This window comes from Lotus japonicus, chromosome 2 (assembly GCF_012489685.1).
Source record: "Lotus japonicus ecotype B-129 chromosome 2, LjGifu_v1.2".
Taxonomy (NCBI): domain Eukaryota; kingdom Viridiplantae; phylum Streptophyta; class Magnoliopsida; order Fabales; family Fabaceae; genus Lotus; species Lotus japonicus.
This window is the reverse complement of record NC_080042.1, coordinates 71516936-71531297: the sequence shown is the minus strand read 5'-3', so window position 1 is coordinate 71531297 and position 14362 is coordinate 71516936. Positions and strand designations below refer to the sequence as shown.

Sequence of the window (14362 nt, the reverse complement as noted above, 5' to 3'; positions counted from 1 at the left end):
TTTGGTTAACTAGCTGTATTTTCATAGCAGTTCAACCATATAATTTGAAAAGTTTCTAAAGTTTAAATGATTCATGAACTTTTAATACATGATTCAATTTTAGCTAATATATAATATTTCATTTACTTTCAGTTTACATCACACATTTAAATTTGTGTTGACTTGTATTGATTCCGAGTTTTGTAGTGCAAAAGAGTTAGTATGAGTAAGTGGGAAGAAATATGCAAAGTAGTTGCCAACTAGAATAAGAATTGTTTTATAAACCACCATTTGGGAGGCCTTTAATATACACAAGTAAAAACTTGTGCAAGGTTGCACAAGCACCTTTTGACCTATTATAACGGTGGTGATAGGTGGGGAGATAGGAGATGAAAGGGGAGAGATGATTGTGAAGTAATTAGGGATAATTAGGTTAAAATAAAAAATAAAAAAAGAGTTTGATGGGTTAAAAAGCTTGAAGCTTTGTCTGAGGAATGAAGAAGTGGGATGATGAACATATTTTTTTTTATGAACATGAATTTGAGGATGAAGATGAACTTAGTTGTGATTAACCTAAATCTTTAATTAACTAATTCACTAATAAATATATTTTTTGTTTTGAATTATTTTTTAAAATAAAAATTTGGAAACCTACTACAATGGATCAAAAGGTGCTTGTGTAACTTTACACAAATTTTTACTTGTGCATATTAAAGATTTCCCACCATTTGTTCTGATCCCATGTAGCTAGGAAGAAAATGTGTGTTAATATGTCTTTACATAGAAATTTCTCTTATCCTAATTTTGTCATTGCATTGCAGATGAATTATTAAATCGATTATATTGTTCCTTCATATCAATTATCAAGTTTCATACACAAGAGGCTTATCATCTGAGGATGGCCCAGGACTTGAGGGGCTTTGATTTTGAACCCTTCCATGCCCTTTGAGCTAGTTTTGGAGTATGTGTTGTTGGCTTGTTGAGTTCAAGCTATCATTATGTGTCTCTTTAGCATGACTTGTTTAGTCCAGAGATGCTTTTGATGTTTGGATTTTTGCATCCAAATAGTGGATTTGGTTTATGGGTTTCTTCGTTTCTGAACCCATAAGTAGGTGCAAATGCGATGATCTTGATTCATGAGATTTGTTGATTAAAACTTGGGTTTAATGCTAGACTTTGTTATCGGTGGATGAAAATTGTTCATAACAAAACTCTCAAAATAGGGTAGCGGTCAAACACACTTGCCTTATGATTTCTCAGCAAATGAACATGATTTTACTAAGTATGAAAGAATCTCTTATATAGTTGAGGCCTCTTATATCTTATATACTCGAGGTCTCATTCAATCAATATTACACTCATGGAGGTTATTAGGGAAATACATGAAAAAAATGGGAGGATAAAATGTTCCTATTAATTAACCCGTCACTATTATAAGTAAAAAACTAGTTTTTAAATTCTTTCAATAAATGATGTATCTAGTATGTAGTAATGACTATACATAATTTATTCAATGAATCTAAAATGTTGTTTTTTGCTTATAATAATGACCGGATGATGTATATTAATGGGAAGAGGCATTTACTAGCGTGTGCTTGGAGGATTAACTTGGACGTTTCTTGTCCACGGGTGCAAACTCGGGTCATCGACGCGTGCTCGGTCATCCGCCTTCAGAACCATTGGGTTGTCTGCGACCAAATTAACGAGTTTTAATTCATTCCCAATTATCTTTTTCTTATATCTCAATTTCACTAACTTTCTCTTTTCATCTATTTCTGTTTTCTTATCACACCACACAAAATATTTTCTATTTCTCTCGTGTTTTTTTTTTCTATATCACTCCATGTTATCAGTGTATTAAATTAAGAGTAATGACTCATTCACACCTCACTTTCTCTTTCATCGTATTTTCACTCTTTTTTCTTCTTATCTCTTTGTATTTCTTATCACATATCATATCACTCATTTCTTTTTTTTTTTCTTCCTATTTGATCAAAGTAGAGCACTTGGAGGTGGAAAAAGTGTATGGACAAACTATTATTCTTAATTTTTTCTTTGAAAGTAGTATTATTCTTAAATTAAACTTTGCATAGATGTGGTTTACCCCTTCGCAATTGCTTCATGTTTCACAAAACCATTTATTTTTCATTTGTGGATTTCATGGTATTAATTTTTATTATTTAGTATATGTTTAAAATAAGAAAAAAAAAGTTATTCTTATTACTTTCTTTCTCTATTACCCCAACCTGGGTTTGTTGAGTGTTGAGAGAGAGTGGAGAAAATCGAAACTCCTATACCATGTTCTGCACTGAGTGAACCAATTCCCAATCTTCATTCCAAAATCCCCATCCATTCTCACCCGTCGAGTGGGTGGCTCCGCCGTGTCAGATCTGGGTTGCTGGCAGTTTCCGATGGGTTACGCAATCGAACTCTACATGGACCCAGCACTGGAGAACCAGGTTCTCAAAGCCTGGAACGTCATCGCACGCCGTCAGATCAGCACACAGCTCATCGAAATGGAGTCACGCCCTCACATCACTCTCTTCTCCACTCCATTTCTAGAACCTTCCAAGCTCGAACCACTCCTCAAAACCCTCTCCACAAAGCACGACCCCTTCCCTCTCTCTTTCTCCTCCGTCGGAGCATTCCCCGGCGACCACAACACGCTGTTTCTCTCCCCGACGCCGTCGCTCTCCCTCCTCCATTTTCAGTCGCAGCTCTGTGACGCGATTCGGAAGGAAGGTGTTGATGTTCCGGATGAGTACGCGCTTGGTTCGTGGATTCCGTTTTGCTCCGTCGCGCATCAGGTTCCCAAGGCGAGGATGGCGGAGGCGTTTTCTCTGTTGCGGGACCTGAAGTTGCCGGTTTCTGGTTACGCGGTGGATGTCGCGGTTGTTCAATTCTCTCCGGTTCGTGAGCTGTTCTCGTTCGTGCTTGGCACCACTGCTCCTGATTCCTGAGGTTGTTTTTTAGCCCCTGCTGTTTCTAGGGTTTTGAGAATTGCATTTTGCATCTTCTGACATTTGGTTGTTTTGGTTTTGTAGTTGTTGATCTGTTATTTGAATTGTGATGATTGTTATTGCTGGCTCTTTCTTTTATAGGATTTGGATTCTCTATAATGTGGACTGAACTCTAGAATTTAACAACTTCAGAATTTGTTACTATACACATATGCATGTAATTTTGTTGTTAAATCAACAGTGATATAGTTCACTTTGGAGGAGGCAAAAACAGTATAGGATTCTTCATTTCTCATTTTCAATTAGTTGTGGTAATTTGGTTGTGAAATAATCATTCGGTTTTGCTGGTGGCCTGTTTGAGTTCATTCCTGTTGCTGACTTAGTGAGTTGCGAATATCTTCATCGAGTTATTAACATTATGTAGCATAAGGGTTTCACACTTCCCCCTGTTTCCTGTTGTCTAATTTAACCTTATGAGATGGTGGAATGCAAGCCACCTTCTTTTAGATCGTTTACTATTATTGGGGGATTTGATATCTTTCATCTATAAGCCACCTTCATTTAAATTGCTTCATTTGTCAATGTGGTGTTGCTTAAACTTATTTGCAGTGAAATGCATACTCATCACTTATGATTAGTTCTGATTAAAAGTTGTAATTTCAGCTCCAATTTGGTATTTTTAATTTTAGCTCCAAACTGAATATATGATTTTGTTTTCATTAACAGAGTTTAGATACCTCTGAGAAGTGCTTGCTGGCATGCTGGACCTCTTCAAGTTCATGTGATGCGACTGATCTGATATTCAGTTTTTCTTATTGACTGGCTGGAAATTTGGTCTGCATACCATGCTGGGCCTGAATGGTTCTAATTTTTAAAGCTATTTGAGATTAATGTGTCCATAAATTTTAGTGTACTTTGACTCTTTTCTTGCTCTTAGATTATCTGGCAGTTGTCTCTGGTCATCTATTTCTAGTAGTAGGATGAAAACGAAAACAAAATGCATGTTTGCTGCCTATGTGAATTGCTGATTAATGCTAGTTACACTAGTGCATAACAGTTAATGAGAGTGCATATGAGTAATGATTTTTACCGGAGGTTCTGACTCAATATTGTTTTAAACTCCGACACAGACACATTAACAGTTATTTTAGAGAGGTTCTTGCTGGCCAGGTTGTGTGAATAAACTTCCCATAAATCCCCTCCATTTCTCGGAAAAGTAAGGGGGGGGGGGGGAGGTGCGTTCAATGTTTCATATTTCATCCATTGTAGGTCCTGACTTTATAGGTTTATAAGGACAGGTACTACTTTACTAGATGACAGTCCTTCTGAGTTCTTCCCCATGTTCCTTATCTGCTACTGCCCAAGCAATTTGCTGTGGTCCATAAGTTGCTCTCCTGCATGTCTTAGTTTATATCCTTATTTTCATTAGGTGTTTCAGTTATTCAATTTTATGATTCTTCATAGATTTATGATGGACCTTGTAGAATATCCTATTCTTTTCTGTCTGAAGCTTGCAAATTATCAGGGACCTAAGAAGTGCAAGTATTTCAAAATTTCTAGATGTATAAATATTGAACACCTACTGGGATCATGATTTCAAGAATTGATGTTTCAATTGACAATTATGACTTGGTAGTTGGTATTTACTGTTTAACGTGCGTTTTGCACTTTGGAGGAGCTAAATCAACAATACTTGTAAACTAAAATTGAACAAAAGTGAAAAATATTAATTTTGATTAAATCCATGGACTCGTACTTCTAGCATGTTTGAATCAACTGCTCTTCCCTCGGAATCAATTCTAGAACCCAGAAGCTACCCACCATAGCTATTTCACAAAATTGATCAACATTAAATCAAATGTAAAAAGATTTCCAAACATGCATTTCATTTTACTGCTTACATCCAGTACGTTTAGAACACTGAATTGCTACCAAGCAACTTAGATGAATGTGGTTGGATGTTAGTTGAGTTCATTGAATGAATTTTCATCCTAATCCCTAAGAAGAGTCATGCTCACTATTTTTCTTAACGAGCGTAGCCTAAAATAGTTGTTTTGGATGGCTGTAGATTTATCCAAGTGAGCAACATTGTTTGCAATAGATGAGTGTTAGCCTCAACTGAAGCAACACTAGCAGTCTTGGAAATTTGCACGACTCTGAGTGTGTTTGATTCTCAGAGTCATAGTTACTTTTAGGAAAAATATTAAGTGTAGTTTTTAGGGTTATCGTCTTTTAGATTTTGTGCTTAAATTTGTTTCTAATTGATTATTAGGACTGATACACTGAATTGAATGATTGTATATAAAGTTAACCAAGCAAATTTCAATAGCATTTGATTTGATTAGGCAAAAACCCTAATTGAAAAAAACACCACATACAAACAATTGTGTTTCCACCAACATAACAAGGAGTTGTCTAAATGAAAGAAGGGTAAGTTTTAATGGAAGAAGGATAAGTTTTATTGAAAGAACAAAGGATAAGTTAAAAAGACCCAAATGCAAACAAGTAATAGATGCAGTACCTACATCTACTCAAATAAAACGACAGACAATTTAAGAATAAACCAATACAAACACATCAATAGGCCCCGATAACCAAAAGGAACAAGGATTAACGGGGGATACGAAGGTAAATTGGAACGTGATTGTGAGTGTTTGGGGCTAAATCCCAAACAGAGAAAGCACTAGAGGCATTTAACCACTTGTGTGTCATTTCTGGGTAGTGACGGTCGATCACATCCTTCAAGCTCTCGGTCGTGTTCACCCAGTCTAGCCCTTTCTGCGTGTAGGCCTCTGCGTTGAAGTTGCTTGTGAAAAACCTATCAGCCTCTAGCCTCCTGTATAGTGCAAGAAATTTCAATTTCGTTATTCAAATTTTTCTTGTTCGAATCGGTTAGGATCTCTATTATAAGTTACATATTGTAACATATTAATTAATGTTTTATTGAGTACTATTACATAATAATGTTGTTTTTACCTGGATGCCATGAGCAGGAAAATTGTGAAAGCAGTCTCACTGATTGCAAAGCCTTTGATCTTCTTCTCTGCCATGAGACCTACCAACAGATCCATCTCTTCAACATCATCACCATACACCTCTTTCAATACTTTAATTGCTTCCTCGTCATCAGTCAGATCTTCCCACTTGGAGATAGGTATCATCAGAAGTGACCTCCTAAATTGGTTGTACCTAGCTACCTTCCTTTCTCGATCCCTATAAACTGCATCATTAAATATATATATATCATGTTATTAAATGGATTAATTATAGCTCTACGATCTTCATTAATTAAGATTAAGGGGGTGATAATATTGGGTAATGATCTTACTTTCAAGAGCAGCTAGGTCCACATGATCAGACCTTTCTGTGCCATCAATGTTATGTGGTATTAGGTCTCTCAAAAACTCTGGATAGTTCCAAAGCTCTAGTGCCCCACATGCTTGGTGACCCATTGATACTAAATGCACTGGAACTCCTATGTCTAGTAGAACCTTTTCTCCTTTCAGTCCAATCAAATCGTTCATAGGAATTCTATAAATACCAAATGAGAGAAAGATATATCAATTTCTTTTTAGTTAACCTTTTAATTATTGGAAAAGAAAATGTGGTGGTGTACTGAAAATTTATGATCATACTCTTTGATCATTGGTGGAGTTTTGTTAGGCCCTGGCCTGGCAGATATGTCTCTCAATTTGATGCTGTCAGGTAGGAGTGGGTGCATTCTATAGACGCTGACAAATTCCTCAGTTAGAGAATATGGGACACCATGATTTTCTGGTCTCTTCAACCCCACAAATCCTCCTAATATGGATCCTCCAACGTGCCCAAACGTGTCCTTGAATTTCTTTCCCAATAATCCATACCTGAAACACAGTTTTTATTATTTCACCATGGTATATCAATTTGTACAATCAATGATGAGAAATTTAATAAGAACAATGGTTTGAGGGATCAAAATCCTCTATTCCCAATTGATATCTCCTTCAATGTGAACCAGTGCCAGTGTTGGATGCTTACCAATTGGCGCGCATGCCTGCAAGTAAAGTGTCAGTTTTGAGAAGCTCAACAGTCCAATCTATGGTGTGAACCTTGGCAATCACAGCTGAGGTCACCAATCTGGCATGGCGATAAAGATCATCGTCTTCCAAGTGTGGATAGTTTTTCTGATTGAATACATTGAGGTGAAGATACATAGCTAGTTAGTTTCAAATCAGTAACATTTACATTTTGGTCGAGTTAGTTGGTCGAGTTAGTTCTGAGTTTTTTTCTATACACTCGACTCGAACCTTAAACACTAGCTAAATAAAATCAAATGTGTAATACTTTAACCAACCATTTATATAACACTTATTACACTCATATAAGTATGATATATATGTTTTAATTTATTTCATAGTTACTCTCAAGCACCTAGTTAAGTATGTTAATTTATATACATACCTTGAGAGCATCACAAACAGCATTGTGTTCTTGAATGAAAAGGGCCTGCAAGGTTGAGACACCGGCCCAACTATTGCGGATGTCACCTGAGATTGCTGTTCCATTTTCGTTGTGAAGAAGGTGACCATTCTTCGATATCTTGATCTTCCCATCTTTGAAAGTCCTCACTTTCTTCAAAACTTCTTCAGTGCTTCCATATAGGACACTTCCATCCCTTTAATTACAATACATATAATCCATGTCCAAGTTAAAGGTCTAATAATTCTAGATACATGTATATCAATTCATATAATTAAAATGATTCCCGATCATAAAGCAAATAAGCTCATTTTGAAAAAGAAAAAAAAACTTTTATTTCAACTTAGACAAAAAATTACAAACACATTCTATGTGAATTTGTAAAAGTAATATTTCAAAATAGGCATTTAATTTTAAGAGTAAAATACACTCACCCCCTCAAGGTTTGTGAGAATAACACTTAACTTCATTCTTATCCAAAATATACACTCCACCCTAATAATAATCTCATAATTACACTTAGCTCAATTCTTCTCTGAAATCTTCACTCCACCCCACCCCTTTAACACCATCCAAAAGATGCTAACGGAATATTCCTTTAACTCAAATTAATTAATTAAAATATAAATGATAAATAAATTACATTATCCTCTAACCAAATAATAATTGTACTATAATTTTGTAAATATTATAAATATTTATAAAATATTTTAAATACCTCCAAATAAAAAATAATAATTAAACTTGATGTTTATTATGGTCAAAATATTTCTCTCTCTAATATAACTCAAATTTAAATATGGAGTATTTCAGTCAAAATATTTATCAAATTATGAGTTCTTAATACCTGTGTATAACCTTAAACAACTTAAATTTTAGAACTTAAAATGTCATGTGCTTAAGTGCTCATACAACCTAATAACTAAGGTAATCACATATCGTCATAACACAATTATATTTTGAAAGTTTAGTAAACTTATTGACAAATTTTTTTAGTAAACTTAGTGGTAAAGTTTTTGAGTTTTGATGGTTCTGACATTGAGTTAAGTTTTGCTAAATTTGTGATGGAAAATGTTGTTGCCTTGAAGAGGATGATTTCAAACTTAGCTGGAAGCTACGTAACTCAGATCCGGAAGAAGTAAAACAGAAGTTGTTCTCGTTTAAGAAATGTTTAGTTCTATGAATTTGGAATTACACCAAGAAGGCCAAAACATGCTTTATTGTAAATCATTTGTGCTGCCCTCCAAATAACAAGGATTTGTTTACTTGAATGAGCAATGATTATCTCGTGCTACTTTTTTTTTTTAAAAAGTATATTTATTATTTAGTTAGAAGATAATGTAATGTATTTATATTCCGTTAGCCTCTTTTGGATGGTGTTAAAGGGGGTGGGGTGGAGTGTAGAATTTAGAGAAGAATTGAGTTAAGTGTAATTGTGAGATTATTATTGGGGTGGAGTGCATATTTTAGATAAGAATGGAGCTAAGTGTTATTCTCACAAATCTTGAGGGGGGGGTGAGTGTATTTTACTCTAATTTTAATGGTGTGAAAGTTTTATTAACCACCAATCAAAATTGGCTTAAATGTGTTTTTTTATCCCTCTAAAATTAGGGTCTTTTGGTTTAGGCCCTTCTAATTTTTTTTTGGTATACACCCTTATTTTAAAAATAATATGGACGGATAAGCCTCTAACGTTACCTTTACCTAACGAACGCTGAGGTGACATATTTCAGAGGGACTTAAACCAAAGAACTATGATTTTAGAGGACCTAAAACTCAATTTTTATCATGTTTTAGGTCCCTCTGAAATCATGGTTCTTTGATTTAGGTCCCTCTAAACAACGTAAGGTGACGACAGGGGCTGAAACATCAGTTATTATTTTGCATTTAGAGGTGTACTAAAAAAACATATTTAGAGGGGCCTAAACAAAAAGACCCTAATTTTAAAGGGACCAAATACATATTTAAGTCATCAAAACTATTCGTGTTGAGTTAGATTGTATGTCACAAATTTTTACTTCTGAAATTGAACCAACCAAATCCAACGATGTTCAGGTCGGATCGGGCGGATTGATTAAATTAATATTTAATTAATAATTAAATGGAACGTAAAAAAATTATCAACACAGTGTTATCTCAGTTTCAACTCAATTAGTGAATATTTCAACTTCTTATATGAACAAGATTAGAAATTGGATAGAACATAAATCCAAACAAAGTTGCGATAAGTGGATAGCATGCAATAAGTCAATTACTCAATTACTAGGGGGTATTTCATTAAAGTTATTAAAAAAATTGTTGTTATATATTCGGTTAAGTTGGGTGGATTTATTGGCAAATCCGAGATTCAAACCGAACATAGTTAGATTAGAAAGAGATATCCATCCAAATAGGTTCATTTGCTCAATTCAACCCATAATTTTATTTTCGGATCAATTTGAGTTGGGCGGGTGCATTGAATCTACCTTTGTCATGTACACCCCAAATTAACATCCTATTTCCCTTTCCATATCACCACCTAGTTGGCCACCGCTTTTGAAAAGAATAAAAATCTTCCAGTCGCCATATACTACTTGTCAATTAACCAAAGCCATTATGTGCACCCCGCTTCTCATATAAAGACGACAATGACGACAATGAGATTTTTTTACTTTTTGACTTTTGATGATAAGCACTTCTAACTAGTTAGTTTCATGTTTAAATTAAATTTATGTTCAATTTAATGTCCATCCATGCTAAAGTTAATGTAACAAATTAATTGCTTCTCTGTTTTGTTCTTTTTTTTTTTGGTTACAAATTGCTTCTCTATTCATTCCTTTTTTTTGAAGCTCTCTATTCATTCCTTAAAAAACGTAAAATAGCATTTGCATTTTTCATTAATGCTCAAATAAACGTACACTTAAAAGAAAATGCATTATAAATAACCATTTTGAATTTAGACACCTATATTAAGAAGAGAAATAAAAAGCTTACGAAGTAAGACGCAACTAAAGTTAATAACACAATCTCCGAATGATAGCTCAAGTGGTAAAAGTTAGGGGCATATGGGTTGGGGTGTGGAAGCTCCAGACATTAATTATTTATATTTAATATCATAAGCAAGATTAATTTAGCAAAATTATAACTAATATTAAATATTTATATAATATTAAATTGTTGAAATTAAACTCTTTTATAATTTATTATTTAATATCTTGGTATATTCTTAAAAAAAAATTATGTAGCAATCTTACCACCAAGGAGTACGGATGTTCGATGTTCCGGTCTGGATATCATGAAAGCCCGTGGGAATTTCCTTTGTTTCGATGAACTTGAAAGATTTGAGAGGGCATTGACTTTCAACTTCTTTTGGTGCAGTGAGTTCAATCTATATATGACAAATTTTGAAATTAAGGACAGGTATGTTAACATTGATTATTACTTTACTTGTTCCATTTGAATTTGTTTGTTATTTTACATTTTTTTAATCTCGATTGCGATATTTAATTAAATATGAGAGATAAATCAACAAACATAAAAATAAGAAATTAAACTAGATATACAATTTAAGTAAAAATGAATATTAAATTGCAGTTCTTGGTTCCCATGTCACAATCTTAAATGAAAAGAATAATCGAAGTACAACAAGGAAGCCAGATATGTAAAAGTTGATGAGAGACTAAAAACGTAACACTCTTGAAAAAAGTGTGTGGATGTGAAGGTATATATAGAAGTATAAAATATAAACGGTGACTAAAAGATAATATTTTATTTTCTTGGATAAATTTAAAATATGCTCCTACTTGTGTTATATAAAATTACATTTTGCTTCAGTAACAGATAAGGGCGTATTACACAATGTAAACAAATATTTTAAGGAGCTGTGTGCATTATCTTGTAGTTTTAGTTATGGACAACTTAAAGGGTAGACCGAATATTTTGGACGAAGTTTGTTTGAAATTTTAGACATGATTCTATCTATACAAGCTATTTTTACCTGATTGAAAAAGAAAATTTATCATGTTAATAAATTAAATTGATTAAAAGTTGGTAATTTTTCTATATATACAAGCTATTTTTACCTGATTGAAAATGTTTGTATGAATATTACTATATATATATATATATGTATATATATATATATATATATGTATATGTAGAGGCAAGATTTGTCATGATCTTGCCATAAATATTTTTTGTCATGATCTCAAAAATTAATGTACCTGGTTGGTGCCCTCAAGATGATCGATCCAGTCATGAATCATAAATTGAATCCAAGAGGCAGCTATCACATTGAACTGCTTATCTGTATCTTTGTATGTTCTCCTTGCAAGAAGTTTGGCAGCCACCACCATTGGATCCGGCTTCAACAGCTGAGTCCAAAAAACCTCGTCAACTCAAACACCACTATACTTGAATAAAAGCTTCATTTCACATTTATTATTAATATGTAGGATGATGTGATTGATTATCAGTGTAAAACTATTTTATAATGAACTAACATCTCCATTAAACTCTTTATTATTATCCTTTTGTGGTAATTTCCTTTTTTTACAGGTAATTTCCTTTCTTTCTTACATAGTTTATTTTATTTCATGTCTAGATTTGTCTCCGATCACTATTTGGATGCCGAGTATTCGGAACTTAAGATTTGGCCACAACTAAGACTTTTAATGCATTAATTGTGAGTGGATCAAACTCGAAAACTCTTTCCATAAACTCAACCTATGTTCCCGACTAAACTAGCCATCATGCTTGTCAAGATTCAATTAAGTTTATCTATGCATGTTTGAAAATCTTGATTGAAGTAAAAATTTATTTGGAGAATAAAAGTTTCTTTGAACAGTTTCTAAATGCTAAAATTGATTATGAAGAATGAGAAACTGATCCAAATTCAATCATGCTATAAGTAGATTTTGTGAACCTTCTTTTTCTGGTCGACCGGGAGAACATTTCTTCCAAAGAAAGATCCATGGCTACCAGCACCTTCATTGAACGGGTCATTAAATTTTCCATCAGAAGTTCTGAATGGAACATCAGAAGGGTTGAATCTAACTCCCACCGGTGTGCTCCCCACGTTCAAGAGGTTGTACTCCTGGTGAAGATGGCGCCGAATGGCAAGGTACAACAGGCCTAAGAAAACAGGTGAACGGTGCCATAACCCCAACTTGTCAAAGGAGTGAACAATCTGTATAAGCCATAGTGCAAAAACAACCATGTAAGTAACTAATGATAAACATTATTTAATGTAACAATTAATGAAGGATGATGTTTGTACGAGGAAGAGAAAAGCATCTATGATGGTCATCTTGGCAACTGCTTCATGGAAGTCTTTATGGATGTAATGATGCAGAATTTTAGTAATGAGAGCTCTAATGGTATCTGCTATTCCAAGCACCATGGTTGCTTTTGTTCTTTTTGTGATGCTAAGCTATGTGTTTGTGTGTATCATCATGAGAAATGTAAGGTATTTATATACGCTAGGGTGAGAAGTTTTTCTCTCAATTTGTGCCTCGTGATAAGACTAAGAGGCTGACCAATATTGACCATTTCTAAGATCAAATAAAAAAAAACACGAGTACGTAATTGAAAATTCAATTAGCCTAAGTAGTTTTTTAATTTTTTTTTCTTTGTTGAAAATGTGTCAAATATATATGTACAAATTATTAATATTTAATATCTTAAGTCACTGGAAAAATCTTTAGCGTTCAAAAAGTGATTGATAAATCAGTGTTATTATTAAACCAAGTGAGTTGGTGTAGTGGTTCAGTACTTCATCCTTTAAGCAAGTGGTTGGGGGTTCGAATCCCAACTCTTGCGAATAGAAAAAAACCCTTGGCCAGCCCCTACCGCTTAGTGCACTGACCGTGGGGCGATGAATTAGTCTCACGGCTATCAGCTGTGGGGATACCTTGGTCAAGACAAAAAAAAATCAGTGTTATCAAACTCAATCCTGCGAGTTTGATATAAATTGTTGTTTATCATTGAAGTTTTTAAATGATGATTACTTGAGAAAGTTTTGTTCTCAAGTGTTTTAAAGATTATTAATAAATCGGTTTTGCTTAAAAAAACTCTGATTGTTAGCCCGCCAACCAAATAACTAAGGGTAAAATATACATTTTCATATGTGATGTGATTTTAGGGTTCAACACTTGTCTTCTTCGTTCCACTTCCCACTTCTCAGCCTCTCTCGCTCGCCTTGTCATCACATTTTCCCTCTCTTGTTCCACTTTCCAATTACACAATTGCACGTCTCGTAAGTTGCACCAGGCTTCATTTTGGCTTTCTCTCGCACAGGCTTCTCACATCCATTTCAGCCTCTCTCACCCGCGTGTCACATTTCCCCTATCTCGTTCCATTTCCCACTTTCCAATTACGCAATCGCACGTCTCGTAGGTTGCACCAGGCTTCATTTTGGCTTTCTCTCGCACAAGCTTCTCACATATGTTTCAGGCTCATCAATTCTCCCTCGTGTGCTTCTCTGTCACTACAAGAAAAGTGGTCATCAGCGTCAGTTAACGGTTCAAAAACTCACGCTATGCATGGTCGAATAAGCATTGGTCTACTGTCGGTGTCGGGGTTGATGATAAAAGTCTTGAAGCTAATACTTTGCATTAGTCGCTCGAGTGACAAGACAATTTATATAGCATCGGTTAAGCCAACTCTAAGTCAACACAACACACTAATTCCCATGGCCAAAGCTAAATCATAAATATTAATTTCGGTCGTATAAGCGGACAATATTTTAATACTATTAGCATTGACTATATTACCATGCATTGTCATTTAACGGCTTTGAATTCAGTAACTTGGACCCTTGATCAATGTGATTTTCCTATTATCCGGCCTCATTTTCTATTACTCATATAACTAATAGGAAAATGGAGACATATATAACCTCTTGTACTTCTATTCAATATATTAATCTATTACCTATAAAAAAAAAAGAAATCAAAGTGATTAAGTATCCAAGCTACATGACAAAA

General features: G+C 34.3%; 2 protein-coding genes across 2 annotated transcripts; one reads left to right on the top strand and one right to left on the bottom strand.

Annotated features, from left to right (window-relative positions):
* The first annotated feature begins 2202 nt into the window (after positions 1-2202).
* LOC130739258 (uncharacterized) lies at positions 2203-4046 on the top strand. Its single transcript, XM_057591511.1, has 2 exons — positions 2203-2940; positions 3666-4046. Exon 1 carries the CDS (start codon positions 2391-2393, stop codon positions 2937-2939), a length of 549 nt encoding a protein of 182 aa, XP_057447494.1. The 5' UTR covers positions 2203-2390; the 3' UTR covers position 2940; positions 3666-4046.
* A 1328-nt stretch (positions 4047-5374) lies between these two features.
* On the bottom strand, positions 5375-12832 carry LOC130739257 (alpha-dioxygenase PIOX). The gene is made up of 10 exons (XM_057591510.1): positions 12655-12832; positions 12301-12564; positions 11600-11749; positions 10631-10764; positions 7380-7593; positions 6957-7102; positions 6575-6802; positions 6268-6470; positions 5916-6159; positions 5375-5775 (listed from the first exon to the last, which is right to left on the bottom strand). The coding sequence occupies exons 1-10, from the start codon at positions 12775-12777 to the stop codon at positions 5550-5552; spliced, it is 1932 nt and encodes a 643-aa protein (XP_057447493.1). The 5' UTR covers positions 12778-12832; the 3' UTR covers positions 5375-5549.
* Between the last annotated feature and the right edge of the window lie 1530 nt (positions 12833-14362).

Excerpts from the sequence above, each read along its gene's own strand:
- LOC130739258 (XM_057591511.1), top strand. The coding sequence starts at position 2,391 with ATGGGTTACGCAATCGAACTCTACATGGACCCAGCACTGGAGAACCAG.
- LOC130739257 (XM_057591510.1), bottom strand. The coding sequence starts at position 12,777 with ATGGTGCTTGGAATAGCAGATACCATTAGAGCTCTCATTACTAAAATT. Across the intron at positions 7,103-7,379 it reads CTGTTTGTGATGCTCTCAAG|AAAAACTATCCACACTTGGA; the intron begins GTATGTATATAA and ends GTATTCAATCAG. Across the intron at positions 6,160-6,267 it reads GGACCTAGCTGCTCTTGAAA|TTTATAGGGATCGAGAAAGG; the intron begins GTAAGATCATTA and ends TTAATGATGCAG.